We start from the raw sequence: 17,197 nt of genomic DNA, 5'->3' as shown, positions 1-17,197 counted from the left end.
GTGTTCCTTTGTCTTGTTTCCGGCCCTTGTTTGTAATTATCCTTTCATCCTCATCTTCGCGACTATATTTCATGCTCTATAACTCTTTCCTCTTCCCGCGAAAAGACTCGCTTCTCTAGAAAGCGCGCCAACTAAATAACCAATCAGACAGGTTCCCGGTAACGCGTCTCTGAAGTTGATAGGATGCTTAAATCACGTGCGCGCTATTACGTCAGGAGATTTTTGGCTATAACCAAAATTGACAGAAAGGCAAAGTAAAATAAAAGCAATCTATCAGTCGAACAGTAATGAGGTAGTATGAACTCCAGCCCCCTTTTCTTGCCACGTCACTAGCCTTTAGAATCTTCCAGTCTTTTACTCAAATATGCAAGTTGTTTGAATTCAAGAGGGATTTTTTTTTGTGAAAAGGGAAAAATTACATTCGAGAGGGAATTTTCGCGGGGAATATACCAGCATTACCTTGAACGAAGGAAAGTGAGAGTACTGGCCAATCCTCGTGGGAATTACTATCGTGCATGCGTTGAAGGTACATATTACATCTAACAACGTCCCTGTCGGTTCTCTTGGAAAAAAGGACGACGGATTTGTGTCATGGTGTGGTGGAGTGCATCAGAAGTCTACACATTATATAACATATAACAGGTACGTCAGGTGTAAATGTGCAAAGTGTCGGTGCTTATTTTAAGAATTTTGCAACTAGCTTGTTCAATTAGATGCAAGCAACGCAATTTGTTATTTTCTTGTATTTTTTTCTCCATAATGTAAAGCTATTTTTAAGCTAATTTGGCTCATGAAAATGATCGTACTGAGTCCGCTGGATTTTCATTCATTTCATGTTATTTTATGATCAAGAAAGCTTTAATCGAATGTACATTGGGTATGTGGCTGCAGACAATTGTTTGAAAACGTCACATATCTGGAAACAAAATATTCAATTTTAAAACTGTATTTATGTAACTGAACAAAGCCTGCCTCCACCCGCATACATTCAAGCATGAGCGCTTGTTGTCCTGGTGCCTAAGAATATACCAGGACGTCAGTTCTTATGAATTTCAACGGTTCTCCCGACTTAAATTAACTATGTGTTACATGTAACATTACAAATATAATACATAGAATCAAAAAGAAATATAGCATGTACTGCAAATATTGTACTTATGTAAGTAGCAATTCGTCTGAGTCACGAGAACCTACTAAGGGATCGTACAGTCAACGGCAAAGATAATGGTAGGCAAATTGTCCACCGCTATTTTCATTGCTTTTTTATTCTACATCCTGTTGTTTTAAGGAATGAAACTATGTTGATTCGAAGCAGCAATTGTTCTCTGCTTATTGACGTATTTATTTCAATTCATTGTCATCACATTGTGTAATTCAGACCGAATGAAAATGATGATGGACAATTCGTCTATTGTTTCTTTCGCCGCTGGGTGTACAAGACCGAGAAGAGACGAGACGGAGATCGAGACATGGGCCACTAGTTGGCTCAGTGTGTTCGGCCGCCTTTCAATTTCGAAGTTCAAGGTTGCCGGTGGACAGTTCCGGCCTGGACATGGCTGTTCTTTGTGAGTTATCAATCTTGTAACGTTATAAGTTGCTTTTGGACTTTTAACGTCGCAGTTTCGTTTACGCTAGAACTACTTAAGAAAACCCAAGGATTCTTTACTGTTTTTTCCTTTTTTTTTTATTTATTACAAACTTTTAAAATAAACTAGCGGTTAATAAATCTTTAATTTGCCCTGGAAAGCTGGAGGGCTTTGTTTTACATAGTTAAAACTAATACAAAAATTACCTCCAGTTGCTTTAGATTAATCTTAGGTTAGTAACATAGATTAATAAACAGAAAATAAACACTTTAACCTCAATCAAAAGAATATAGTCGACCTACTTACGAAATTTACTCAGCGCTGCGCTTTCACTTTGACTGTAATCAACACTTCCGATATAAAAGTACACATCTCGAGAGCTCTCGACACTAGGGGGGGGGGGGACACTATTGGCAGAAGCTCCTTGATGTCTTCTTTCCCTCGAAGATCTTTGACGTCTATCCCTCGAAGTAATTCACCGTCGCATTCATAGTTCAAAGGTCGGACTTGGTATCTACGTCGTCATCTCGATTAGCAATTCTCAGTTCACAACTACACACTTGCAGTGTTCTTTTTACTTCTCGTGCTATACAAGTTGCCACGAGAAAACAGTCTGTATTTAAATAAAATTCCGCGCGCTCTTTTTCCAATCACGCAAACGTTCAAATGTCCGGAACACAGGTCACTGTTAACTGTTCACTAGGCAAACGACATCTACAAAAACAGTCCAAGAATAACTAACTGCAACTTGCTGTCAATAGCACAGTCAAATTCGCGAATTTTCCATACCCACAGATCTATCTCTACGCCAACTGCTGCATGTAAACTTCTGCAGCCAACGCGCGAAGCAACGCGGCCTTTCACTCAAAGGCTCTACAAACACACTACTCGAAAAACTTCCCCGCGTTTTTCTTTGTCCCTTTGTCTTTGCATAGTAAGGACAGTTCATTTTCCCCGAGGGGCGTTAATCTCTCTAACCTCTTTCTTCTCGGAAGAAATAAGCAGTCATCAAAATAATCTGTTATAAATGCCCCCTCCACTGAAGAGACATTAGATGGACTGATCAAGAAGAGCTAATGTCCATTCATCTCCCTGAATTTTTTGACCAGACCTCGCATATACATTTTTCACACTCACATTACAGTTAACTTTTTTTTTTATTTTTTTTTTTAAATACACATAACTATATCGATATTCCTTTATATGTAGCACAAAAATATTTATAAGGTATAATTTTCAGTTACCAAATGAGTATATAATATTTTAATTACAATGATTTCACGTGAATTCACGACAATAAAAAATCAAATATTTACTCTTGAATTCACACATAAGCACCATGTGTATTCTTTCATCTAAGCACTATTAACATTCTACAGAAACTTTCCAATATATATATATATCATCATAGTTCACCTATCTTTATACCTTACATAAAATCAACTTTCAATCATTACCACTATACGGTCTATCAATCCAGTACAAGTAACATTAATCAATAACATTTAGTCTTGCAGGTTTTCGAATTTTTTCAACTGACTTACATAAATTTCTCTCTTTTTATGTTTCTGCAATTCCATAATTTTAAATTTTCTTCATGTTGTGATTCAATTATTTACTAGAGCAGGTACAGGCGGGTAAGTGAAGAATATTACAAAAGTATTTTGATTTCTATCTTTACAAAATATCATCATACTCATTAAATTAAAACAGTAAACCTCCTTTCTCTTGTCATGATCTTTACCTTTCTTTTCTTTTCTTCTTTAAGGTATCAGCATGCTCAAATTACTAATTTTAGGAAATTACATCTTACCATACGTCGCTTATCTTTTTAACAAACTATTTCTTAACTTGCAACAGAATTCTGGACATAAAGTTTTACTTCAATATCAGCATGTTCTTTATTACGTAACTACAATAATTTTCGGTTCGCCTTCGACCTACTATTTTTCATTTCTGGTCCGCCTTCGACCTTACATTTACGTGCCTCTCTCGCACTATATCTTAATACACACTGACTTTTAGCTCATATAGCTATGTCCAAGAACTCTCAATATCCTGCTATTAATGCAATCTCCTCGTTTGTTAACGCTATTTCATCTTGATCTCTGAAGAATTTCCCAATTGACTTCTGTTGAGCACATCTGTACAACCTTCTTTCTCGTTCGTTCTTCACTCTTTATTTTGCAGCATCATTAACAGTTTTGAGGTTTACTTTCATATTTCTATTTTCCTTTTCTTTTTCTTATTACAAAGTTTTTTTGTTTTTTTTTTAAAATTTTACAATATCTACCCGCTCATTGACAATAATAACATTTACCAGCACTTCTATCAACCATCAATATCTTTTTTTTCTCATTGAACCACAACTAGTTTTCACATAATTTATACAAAACAATTGACTTTCAATAACTTTCTCTTTTCATTTTCTCAATTTTCAATATACTTGACTCATAACAACATACACACATTTTTTTTAACAGCTTATTTACATTTGAACAATTTCCATCATTTTATCAAGATTTACATAAACTAGTAATTTTCAAAATGCTCATCAGATGAATGCATTGCTCTCTTTTCTGGTTTCATCTCTTTCGTACTTGTGTCTGATCCTTCTGCGCTGACATTCTTAGATCTTTTACGAACTTTCTTCTTCGCTTTCACTGACGGTTCTTCAATTTTCTTTGCAGCTTTCAATTTATTTCTCTTCATTTTCTTCACTTTCTTTACTGAACTATATCTAGGTCTCATCCTAATTTTCTTCCGTTTACTGATCAGAGTCATTTCCAGTATCGTCACGTCTAAAGTTACACATTCTTGCAGTTTAGAAAACCTATCATCTTTCTCAGGTTTTTCGTGAAAACTTTCATCTTTACTTATCAGTTCGGGAGCTAACTGTATCCCAAAATGTAACTCATCAACTTTTTGACTTTTCAATCCCAACTTCCAAACTCGTTCCTCAAGAACCTGTACTTTTTCATCTGTTTCTCTGTGTTCATTTTCTATAGCCACTTGTACTAGATCAGAATTATCCTCTATCATTTCGCTTTTCTCACGGACCTCATTACAATCATCTTTCACTTCATCTATCACGGCGTGACATGATGCATTATTATCCTGAATAACGTCCTCCATTGTTTCTATCCTACTTATTTGTTTACAAAGATCTTGTATCTTTTCAGCATTCTTTTGATTTTCACAGCAACTCGCTTTTATTTGAATTGGTTCGTCTTTGACAACGACCATATTACGCCGCGGACTGGCAGACCGTCCCAAAGCACTGACTTTCTGCTGATCATTCTCTTGTGCCCTAATTTCTAATTTCTCTACTTTTTCTCCTAATCGGTCGCTTATTTCCAGAAAAGTGCGTTTAGTCTGCTCTATACTCTGATATAGGAAATCAAATCTTTCATCCTGTTCTAACTTGTTTCGTTCCATAATTTTAAGTAGTTCCCGTTTATCTCTACTCCGCTCTAGCTTATCTTCTTCCCTAAATCTAAGCTGATCCTTTCTCATGCTTAACAAAATAGATTTCAAATCACAGCTCTCATCAAAAACTACATCTTCCTTTTCTTTAAATTTGTCCACTACTTTCGAGACACCCTGTGAAATTTCATTGTCTTTTCCCTTTCTAGACGTTTCATTCTCCAGCTGATCTCGACAACGCTTACAAGAAAAAATTTCCTCAGGCTTATCTTGAAATTTTTTAAACTCCTCTTCACTCATATCTTCACATTTTCTGTGCGACCATTTCTTACACAATGTACATTCAACAGCGCAATCAATGTCCAGTCTTTTCCCGCAACAATCTAACACGGTATCCCAAGGAATTTCGGGGGTCTGATCCTTCTCATAAGGTGACACTGTTATACGATTCATGTCGTCGTTTCTGCCGACCTACTTCTCCCCTTTCCGATAACACAAAACAAGGAGGTGTTAGTGGTTTTTTTTTCTTTAAGCCTAACAGCTGACGCGACTCATCTTCGCTTGACGACAGAATGTCTGGACAGGGGTGTATGTTTTCTTTGAACCAATAAGTAATAGCCGTTCCCGTGTTTCTTACATTATACAAAAATCAATGTTTACAAATAAACACACTCGACAGTTTACAAACAATGCTCGCTATTATTATTATTATTATTATTTTCTCAGCAATACAATCCAAAGCAGTTCCCGGTAGTTCCGGCACCATGTAACGTTATAAGTTGCTTTTGGACTTTTAACGTCGCAGTTTCGTTTACGCTAGAACTACTTAAGAAAACCCAAGGATTCTTTACTGTTTTTTCCTTTTTTTTTATTTATTACAAACTTTTAAAATAAACTAGCGGTTAATAAATCTTTAATTTGCCCTGGAAAGCTGGAGGGCTTTGTTTTACATAGTTAAAACTAATACAAAAATTACCTCCAGTTGCTTTAGATTAATCTTAGGTTAGTAACATAGATTAATAAACAGAAAATAAACACTTTAACCTCAATTAAAATAATATAGTCGACCTACTTACGAAATTTACTCAGCGCTGCGCTTTCACTTTGACTGTAATCAACACTTCCGATATGAAAGTACACATCTCGAGAGCTCTCGACACTAGGGGGGGGGGGACACTATTGGCAGAAGCTCCTTGATGTCTTCTTTCCCTCGAAGATCTTTGACGTCTATCCCTCGAAGTAATTCACCGTCGCATTCATAGTTCAAAGGTCGGACTTGGTATCTACGTCGTCATCTCGATTAGCAATTCTCAGTTCACAACTACACACTTGCAGTGTTCTTTTTACTTCTCGTGCTATACAAGTTGCCACGAGAAAACAGTCTGTATTTAAATAAAATTCCGCGCGCTCTTTTTCCAATCACGCAAACGTTCAAATGTCCGGAACACAGGTCACTGTTAACTGTTCACTAGGCAAACGACATCTACAAAAACAGTCCAAGAATAACTAACTGCAACTTGCTGTCAATAGCACAGTCAAATTCGCGAATTTTCCATACCCAGAGATCTATCTCTACGCCAACTGCTGCATGTAAACTTCTGCAGCCAACGCGCGAAGCAACGCGGCCTTTCACTCAAAGGCTCTACAAACACACTACTCGAAAAACTTCCCCGCGTTTTTCTTTGTCCCTTTGTCTTAGCATAGTAAGGACAGTTCATTTTCCCCGAGGGGCGTTAATCTCTCTAACCTCTTTCTTCTCGGAAGAAATAAGCAGTCATCAAAATAATCTGTTATAATCTCATATACTCATGCTCATCGCTACGAGCCAAAAGTGGCAGAAAAGCTGCGCTAAAGCACAAAAATATAAATCCCAGTTGTTTGGATTTTAAAGGTTAAACCTCATGTGTTGTATCGAGAGATAATGCGAGAAAAATGTATACACGAAATCCTAAAGAGCTAACGAATACAATAAAGTGTTCTAATAGTAGTGTATCTAACGGCGATAAATGTAAAAAAACAAGAAGAAAAAAAACAATTCACACAATATTTCCAATGCATTTTACCACGCAGTAGCTGCTTTTATTTGCTCGTGTTATATTTATGAAACTGTTCTTTGTAAATGCAATGTTGCAGAGAACATCAAATAAGTATCTGCAATATAACTGCATAACCACGAAGTACCCATAACAGAGAAGAAAGAATACCGCTTCAAATGACCTCGACAGATAAATTAAATGAGTGATGGAGTCGACTTTCAAGCAGCAAATTTTTTTATCAAAAGTGAGAAACTATATTGGAAACAACAAACGAAACTCTCCAATAATGCTTGAAAAGTATTTTTAGGATTGTTGAAAACTGTGAAGAAAGTTTTGTGTGCCAGTAGTGAGACGGATTTTAACAGTATGGCGAGTTATGATCAGGGAGCGGATCCGTATGTGTGTATATATATATATATCTTCATATAATGCTAAAATCAGTTATTTCGTATGATCTTTGCAAATTGTTGTGTGCTAGCTCGAAAAACAGTTTTATTTTCCATATTTTTCCACATATTTCCATATTTTGAAACATGTTTCGACATATTTATGTTATTACTGCATTTTCTCTTCTTGTGTTAAATACCAAAGGTTTTCCGTTCATTCGTGATCTGTTCGCTTTGTACTCTGTTTATTTTAAATCTTGTCAACAGACAATGCATTTGTTACTCTAAGATCCTCGTCAACAATGGAGAATGTAAACTCAAAATTTCGCGCTGAACCCATTGCTTTATGCGATATTGAACGCAGTTTCTGTCAATATAAATCTGTAACAAAAATTAAAGCACGTTACGTATTTGAATTTTTCATTACAGTTAATGTCATGTAAGCCTAATGCATTTTTCTTGGTTAGGTGAGCCGTTTGCTTAATGAAAATTCCCATTTCTCACAATTGTAAGCCCATATTTGGATTTAAATAACTAAATATATGTTGACACATGTAACAGTTTCTCGTTACATTTGTCAATACGTAAATTTCAACCTGAAAGTCAACACAACGTTCAGCCTTTTTTAACAATGAAGTACTGTATATCGCTCATTGTCTCATTTAGAAGGAACAATGAGGGGGTAATAGCGCGAACAGCGCCATTAAAATCTGAGAGGGTTTTTTTCATAAAATAAAAAAAAATCCGCGTGTTTTTCTAGAAGATAGATGTAAAAGAAATACACTTTGTCACATGCTGTAATATGTATGATGAGACGAGGGGAAGGGGGAGTCAGAATATATTTACTTTAGCTGGTTCCAAGTAACTAGGTGCGGTATATTTAACCCGCAACATGAAATAAAGGGATAGATCATGCAAAGTGTTCAGTAAAGCTTAAAGAAGAAGTGACTTTCAGTAAAAAGACAATAGTAGATACGTTGTTGTAATTAAATGCTTTATGGGCAGTGACATGATCTGCGGGGGGAATTAGCCTTATGGTGGATGGGCACCCTTGCCTACGTCTAGGCTGCAAAGTGAGACTACGTACACGTTCTGTTATCCTGAACGCCAACTTCGCAGTCTGCGAAAACAGGCATTGTGGCCGAAGAAGCAAGAAAGAAAAATATATTTATTATTCCTCTTTAGTATTGAGCAGGAAATGTGTGCGCTTTGAAAACAGATTGAAGTGTGGGGTAGAAGTTAAAGAAAATAAAATGGGTAAAAATATCCAAGAAATTCGAAAACAAATTGTATGTTTTCGGGCCCCCTTAGGCTTCGGATCCGCCCGTATTGCGGGCCTGTGTGTTACGCACCTGTGATGGTCTCCTATAGGACGGTTGCGCTGGTGGTGGCTGCCATTCTGTCAGCTGACGTGACGCCAAGCGCACTTCTCTCAAATATAGATTTTGAAACCATCCAGCATGTTATTATTTTCCATTCAGTTCGGCTTTCCTTTTGCACAAAAAAATCAAAAGTCACTCTCCTTGCAATCGAGGTGCCAAAGCCAAGCAAGAAGAAGAAAATGGGACGGTTGCATCACGAATAGCCGCTAGGAGTAATGGAGCTGTTGCACAACCCGGTCAACAATTAAATTAAAATTCATGCACAACTTTAGGCTATAACACGTGCTTCTGTGCACCAAACGTAGGCTTAGGAGAAATGCATGTAACCAACTGTCACACTCATGATGGATTGATACGAGGGTCACTATTTATATTTTGAGCCTAAGAATGAAAAAACAGGAATTTGGCATTGAAAACTGCTTTATTGTTTTTCGAAGTATTCTCCTTTATGGTCAATACACTTTTGCATTCGTTCGAACCATTTGTCAAAGCAGTTTTTCCAATCTTCTTGAGACACCTCCATAATATGTTTTTCGAACGCATCAACGGCGTCTTCCGCCGACGAAAATCGTTGTCCACGCAATTTATTATTGACATTCGGGAACAAGAAGAAGTCATTGGGTGCCAAATCAGGACTGTACGGCGGATGACCCATCAATTCGATTTTTTGACTGTTCATAAAGTCGGTTGTTAGACGAGATGTGTGACAGCTGGCATTGTCTTGATGAAGAATGATCCGACGGCGTTTGTTTGTTTTCCGTATTTGACCGAACACCTCTGGCAAACAAATTGTTGTGTACCATTCAGAGCTGACCGTTCTACGTTCCTCTAAAGGCACAGTTGCCACATGACCAGTTTTCCCGAAAAAACAGGGGACCATTTGTTTCGATGTGCTTCTAGCGCGAACAACTTTTGTTGGATTGGGTTCATCTTGAAACACCCATACAGTCGACTGCTGTTTACGTTTCGGCTCATATGCATATATCCATGATTCGTCACTTGTTACAATCTTATATACGTCTTTTGAAGCACCACGATTGTATTTATTGAGCATTTGTTTGCACCAATTGACGCGAGCGTCTTTTTGAGTTTTTGTCAAATTGTGTGGCATCCAACGAGAACATACCTTTCTCACAGCTAAATGATCATGTAATATTTTATATATGCTGGTGGAACTAATGCCTATGGTTGCCTCAGTCTCACAGTATGTCACATGACGATCTTGTAGTATTAGGTTTTGCACAGCATCAATGTTTTCTTGAACAACAACTGGTTTTGGACGACCTTCGCGAATCTCGTCGGTGAGCGAATGGCGGCCAAGATTAAATTCGTTATACCAGCGTTTCACAGTGGCAAAGGATGGGGCTTCATCGCCAAATGTGGAAGTAAGTTGATCGATGCACTCTTGTCTTGATAATCCACGTCGAAAATCGTACAAAATCATCGCACGAAAATGTTCACGAGTTAATTCCATTTTATTGTTGTCGCGCAATCTCCAAGGCAACACAAACAACACAAATGAAGCTATTGACAAAACATTTGAAGTACGTTATGGTCAATAATGCCAGACGATTCCGTGCAAACGTCAAATCGCGCCTAACTTCAATCAGTGTTGCCAAGGCTCAAAATATAAATAGTGACCCTGGTATAAACCAGGTTGATTTGAATTGTCATTGAAATCACTTTAAAGAACTAATTTATAGAATAATGTACACATTTTCTACATATCAGAATCACTTTTGGTTAAAGTTGGTTAATCTCGTAATCATGGCTCTAAGAAAGGAAACAAAATAATATGTACTGATGGGGTGAAGCTCATACGAAAGGAAATGTAATTGTAAACACACTCAAATTTATCTTGATTTAAAATTCAATAATTTTTATAGGCAAAAATAGCAAACATTTAGTGTAGAATAATATACAAAATACTTATTTTGTTAATCCGTAAATAGTGTCATTATCATTGAACTGTAAATAACGTAGCATTTCATATTTTGATCATTTAAAAAATTGCCAAATTTCAGCTACATATATTCTTAAAAATATTTTAAGTTATAATATATAGTACATCCAGAATGTTTTATTTTCACATTTGCTTTAACCTTCCGGCACTCGCGCTGTTGTAAAAAGTACAACAATGTATAATTTTTAAAAGTAAAATGAAAAGCTTGATTACCAACAATAGATTCCACCAACGTATAAGTTTGTTCCTTTCCTGGTAATTACTGCTAAATATGTGGTTTTATTAGTCACTCGTTTAGTTGCAACAGAAGAATGAAGCATTGACTGTGTCTGTTGTACTTTTTACAACGCGTGAGTACTCTTGTGTTCTTTTTTCAATTCCATCCCCATATTTTGTTTCACGTTCTTATTTTATTCAATGATTACTAGTATTCATGATTGATAGAATTAGTGTAAAAAGCATTAATAAATATTAAGAAAATAAACTACTTTACTGAGGAATTACAATTTTATGACTGAAAATAGAGTGTTCAAAATCAAACTGTTCAAAAATTTAGAGGGCGTTTTACAAGAAAAAGCCTTCCTATGAAAAAACATATCTATATGAATGGTGCCAAAAACCATACCAGCAAGTTAAGCGTGTCTTTTTTTTAAAAAAATGGATTTAAATAAAAATAATCAGATTTAAATAAAGAAACAATAATCATGATTTCCTAAAATAAAAATCATGATTTTCCATTCACCCTGGTCGCACTTCCAACAATGGTTCGTGTCAAGACCTCAATAGTCAACACCTAATGTTTCGTACTTCTATAATCGTCTGGCCATGGGTATTCTTCAGTTTTATTTCATCCTCATTCTTCTCCAGGCCAATACCCAAGGAAGGGTACAAGGGGGCTATGAACTCCCAGGAACTATGAAAAGCTTTCATTGTTTTGATTTATTTTACTTTTTTTTTCTGCCGCCTTTGCCCAATTGCGAAGATGAGCATTAGTTATATGATGAACATGAACTGATAAAGAACATCTATGCCCAGACCGGGATGCGAACCCGGGACCCTTGGAGTCGTTGTGATAACCACTATGAAATATTTTAATTTGAACTTATAAAAACTTTCAGAAACATTGACGATTTTTCAGATTTTCAATTTTGCCTTCCAAAAATGTATGGTTTGTTCGTGAAGAGAATCAGGCTCTAGAAGTCTGCAGCCTACAATATTTTGTGAATTAAGTTTTATAACAACTGCATGGCTACCAGGTTTAGCGGGGAATTCCGTTCTTTTTAATGCCTGTCCCGATTTTGTTTTTACTGCAGTCGTGATGCGAAAATGTACCGATGTTCTTCATTACAAGAATCATTGCTAATACGTATAATTTAATTTGTAAATATGTTATTTTCTAAACATAATATTTCTAAAGGAAATATTTTAGAAACAATAGCATTGCTGTCCAATGGTACTGGTATAAGAAAATTAAAGGAAATTTGTAAGCAACTGTGTTGCTGATCGTTTGTCATGTCAGAGGACTCTATCCACGAGTTGAATTTTTCCGTTACTTGGACCTAATATTGCAACTCAATAACTCTACGTCTACCTGTAATACTACCCTACCGTTGTTGGTCACATGTAATACCCCAAAGCATTTCGGATCTTATCTTTGTTCTACATTTTTGGATGCCCCCCACCTCAAAAAAAAAATATCCTGGGTACGAGATTGTGTATCTTCATCGTCGCGATTGATGTAAAGTAGTTGAGAAGCGAAGCTATGTGAGAAAAATACAAAAGTGTATTACTTTTTGGATGGCTTTCTCCAATATTTGTATCAGATCGAATATTTTAAATTTTGGCGGCGATTATGGGGCGAGGGGGCTAGTTGCCCCTTCCCCACACTTTTCGCCACTTGTGCCCTGTACTATGCTAAACTTTATCTACAAATGGAAATATACTGTCTTTGCCCCCCCCCCCCATGGTTTTGGAACCCAATCGCCGGCACTACAAATGGAAATATAATTGTGTTTCTTTCCTTAGAACTATTATCATGATTAGAAGTGGTGGTACTAGTAGAAAAAGAAGCGTTTTGTATCTCAACCAATTTGTTCTTGGGCATAAAAGTAAGTATCAAGACCTTTTTTGCAAAACCAGAATATGGATTATAATTTTAGAAGTATATCTTTCAAAAAATGGCGAACAGAGAACGAGAGACAGAAATTAAGGCAGAAAATCCTAAACCTTTCATCAAAGATATGTATCGGAACTACTGTAGTGTAGAACATTCCAACATCATGATTACAATATAAAGGAAGGTGGGGTTAACAACCTTGTCTCCTTGGAAGCGGATGATCTTTTTAATTTTTAAAACCACAACCGGTCACCATTATGTTCATAGAAGATATTACAGCAGTCTTGCTAGTCGAGCGCGTTAACTGGTTGATTTTCGATCTCGCCACAAAATTTCTCGGGTTCGAATCCAGGGCTGGTAATAGTTGCTCTTTACCAATGTTCCTTCAACAATTTCGTCTCATTATCGCTATTAGAACAAAAAAAACATACATTACAAAAATATACATTGTTAATTTTAGACATCTCGCATTAACTTTCAGACAGATCAGTAGCTAGATATTTCTAAACCCGGGGCGAGAATACAATTTGGCACTCTTAGGGACAATATCGTTATTCGCCTACTTTGCATTCCACTATATGTAAGTGGCATATGTTAATCTGTCCAAGATTTGAGGGACAATATCGTTATTCGCCTACTTTGCATTCCACTATATGTAAGTGGCATATGTTAATCTGTCCAAGATTTGAGCTATCTCACTATGGCACGTGGTCCTAGGCTATGAAGGAAGGGAGAAGACTAGCTCCATGTATAAGTGGCTAGACACTCGTTTTGCTAGTTCTCAGTGTCTCCAAGGAAGCCACGTTCCAACTTCTAAGAAATCAGGTTGCTAACTCCATAATCACCACCTCTTCTTATTCGCGATTTCTAATCGAATTTTGTTCTGTATTTTACTCTTTTGGCTGCAGATTTCGCAGAAAGTCTAATTTTCCTAGAAATCTAGAGCACCTCTACAACAAAACTCTTCGCAGCAAAGTTTACTTGCTGGGATAAATTATCTTCCCCTTAGGACCGACCCTGCTCCATATTAGCCACTGATAATGCACAATCTCTATGTCATATTAATATCACTGAACATTGAACCAGATTTTCATATTTCATTGCAGATGACGACGTGAAACCATTTGCCAGAACATCCAAAACTTCGACTGAAGAGATTTCACGACGACATGGCGTCGCCAAATGGTGCACAAGAAACTACGCAGGTGACTATAATTTCTTCCGCTTCGGATGGTTGCTCAATGTCTCCTAGCAACGACTCCATGCGAACTTCCTCCACGGTAACATCTGTTCCAAAGTCAGGTAACCGTAATGAGCAGTTATACCATGTGACAAGCGACGTTCGTAACCTCGAAAACGCTGGTGATCCATCGTGTACAGTAGAAGACCAGGAAGCACAATATGAAGGTGAAGATGGTACCCGTGACAGCAGTCAAAACCGTGTTGATGAACTTCCAGAGTGCTTGAAAAGATTGCTGGAAGGTTTCAATGTTCCAGGTGATTCGAAAGTTCCTCTGGATTCTAAACCTGAATGGCTGGACATGAAGAAATACAAGAAAGGGCAGGAATTTGCCAAGAAAAACTGGGGAGGATTGTGTTTTGGAAACATGTTGTCTTTGTTGATGGGGTTGAGTTTCCGTCGTTTCCTTGAACCTCTGATATTCACTGGCAAATCAGACACCCCATTCAGAGCGTTCAAAAGGTACTTGTCCACCGTGAACAAAGTGTTTTCGTGGTACGAAGGAAACATATTTAATGTGAATGACCCGGCTCACAAGGACATCAAAACTGTAAGGGCAATGCACAAGTGTGTTATGGACAGGATGAATGCCTTGAAGCCTGAAGACGTAAAGGACAGAGTCACTCTGCAAGGTCCTGATGGCAGCTGTCAAGGAATGTGGTGCAAATTTGACGACGAGGTCTTTGAAGAATTCAAGAATGCCTGCCCTGTGGCTGTATCGAAGGAGTATCCGTACAATGTTTTCACCAGCAGTGCCGTGGGGACAATGTTCATGACTCAGTTCGACATGGCGATGACTCAGTTGGGATTCATAGGGGCGGTTCTTCTTTATCCGAAGGAGTTCGGCATCCACGACGCTACAAGAGAGGAACTCGAGGGATTCGTTCACTTCTGGCGCTGCGTCGGGTACCTCCTGGGAGTGGAGGATAGGTTCAACGTCTGTGGTGGCACGCTGGAAGAGACATTGGAGTTACTGAAGAACGTGTCTCGGTTCTGGGCTAGGCCAAGCATTCGGGAAATGGGACGAGACGCTGAACACATGACACGATGCATGATCGAAGGCATCAGGCACTATCTCCCAAGAGTGCTGTACAATTCGTCGATCGCTTACGGGTGCTGGGTGTATGACATCAAAGCGCAGAGATCCGACAAACTTCTCAAGGCTCTCAGCTGGAGGGAGTGGCTCATGTTCATGCTATCGCGATTCGTCTTTGGGTATTACATTCGTGTTCCCGGTGTTAGACCCACAATCAATTGGGTTACTAAGAAGGCCGTGAGTAGGGCCAACACTGCTGTGGCCAACAATGCATCTTGGGTAAGAAGAAAAGAGAATAAAGTGTACGATTATCAAATGAAACAGGACTTCATATGTACAAGGATGTAACAGACACAGTGACAAGTTTTGACACTCAATTCACGAGTTGCAAAAACAGAACTATAGATTTCTGGTGGTGCTACTGGATTAGTAAAAACACTTCTGTTCTTTCACTAACAAGAAATTTGTGCTACTGCACAGTGGTGTTCAAGTGTGTCACTTAGAAATTTTATATTTTCAACTCTGTTGGATGATTACAATAAAATCTAACACAAATAAATTATTCTTCGTACCTGATCGGTGGTGGTTGATTCATGATGAGCTGCTTTGACTTTTAACCACTGTACTAGTTTTTCTTTTAAATACTGTGCATACCAACATTTCATCTCATTCTGTCTGTCTTCAGGCTAGTGTATTGTGTGTTATGTAGTCACATGCAGATAGTCCCAGAACAAAGAATCTGTATGGGGAAAGCAGTCAAGGTGGGTGGTAATGCCTGAAAGGATTCTTTAGTGGTGGCAGAGGTTTCTCCCAGAGATTCTGTTTTCTACAGTAATACTGACGGCTTCCCCCAAGCGTTCGGGGACTACTTACCAGTGTCTGGAAGTAACTAGTTACTCGTTACAAGTAACAATTACTTTCTCTGAGGAATTCTAACTGCAAGTAGTTATGTTTAAAAGTAAATAGAAGGGTAGTTCAAGATTGACCGAGACTTATATTTCTAGGAAAAAATTGGAGTTCTACAAGCACCAAAATATGTGAGTGTTTCAAAGGAATCTTCCATAACATCCAGGTACCGCTGTCATCATTGTGTCAGTTCCGTTAGTGCCTTGGTAGTTGACTGCTGTCGTAGACGCTGCAGGACATCTTTTGTCAGTGCTGTCTTCAATTTCTTCCCTCTCATATGCGCCTTAAGCGGCTCAAACAAATCTGATAATCACTGAGGGCTACGTCCGGAGTGAAAGAACATGGAGAAAAAACCTTTCGGAGAGTTGTTGCTGTCAAATTGACCATGTGGGGCCGTGCATTGTCATCGTGAAGAATTACATTTGCAGACAACATGCCCGGTCTTATTTTCCTTGCCAATGGCGTTACGTACGGCACTCTTCATCAAAGTGCAGGAATACTGGGCATGAATCATCACCCTTTCCCCTCCACAAAGAACACCTTATGTGTCTCCGTGCTGTTCATTCGTCAGCGACTAGCATTCTTCGCCAAAATGTTGACATCATTCGTCCACTCTTGCCGTGACATTGTTTGTTCTCCATACTGTGCTCTTTTCAAAATTTCAGCTTGCTTCAGGCTACACAACACAAGGAATTTGATCACACACCGCTGCTCCACAGCTACAGACACACTACTTGCCGCCATTTTTTCTAACACTACTGCGCATGCGCCAACTACATCGGGGCGAAAGCGTAATACTCACGAAGGATGAAGGTACATCCTCTGGCAGTTTTATCGTTTCCCAGCTATTTACCACTTTCTATTCGCAAATGTCTCTGTCAACGTTGAACGACCCCTGTAACTGAGTTACTTTCTTGCAATAGAAGTAATGTTATCAACAGTTACTTTTACAGTCACTTTAGGGCACTTACATTTTTAACTTGTATTTGTCACGCGCGGGAGGAGCAAACTGTATGTCCAAGTGGATGCTAAGATGGAAGAAAGTTCGTGGAACGACGTAAGGTAAGGAAGCTAGGTTTCGTTGCATGTTAAATTTAGAACATCCATGCTTTATTGAAGC

The 17,197-nt window shown here is 38.0% G+C and overlaps 1 protein-coding gene across 1 annotated transcript; it reads left to right on the top strand.

Annotated features, from left to right (window-relative positions):
* Positions 1-488: 488 nt before the first annotated feature.
* Positions 489-16,021, top strand: LOC145989280 (uncharacterized). Its single transcript, XM_083124607.1, has 2 exons — positions 489-642; positions 14,002-16,021. Exon 2 carries the CDS (start codon positions 14,065-14,067, stop codon positions 15,517-15,519), a length of 1,455 nt encoding a protein of 484 aa, XP_082980733.1. The 5' UTR covers positions 489-642; positions 14,002-14,064; the 3' UTR covers positions 15,520-16,021.
* The last annotated feature ends 1,176 nt before the right edge of the window (positions 16,022-17,197 follow it).

Source organism: Lepisma saccharinum, chromosome 6, assembly GCF_977018435.1.
Source record: "Lepisma saccharinum chromosome 6, izLepSacc3.1, whole genome shotgun sequence".
NCBI classification, from domain to species: Eukaryota; Metazoa; Arthropoda; class Insecta; order Zygentoma; family Lepismatidae; genus Lepisma; species Lepisma saccharinum.
Note: the sequence above shows the minus strand (reverse complement) of the source record. Positions and strands in the feature narration are given on the sequence as shown.

Excerpts from the sequence above, each read along its gene's own strand:
- LOC145989280 (XM_083124607.1), top strand. The coding sequence starts at position 14,065 with ATGGCGTCGCCAAATGGTGCACAAGAAACTACGCAGGTGACTATAATT.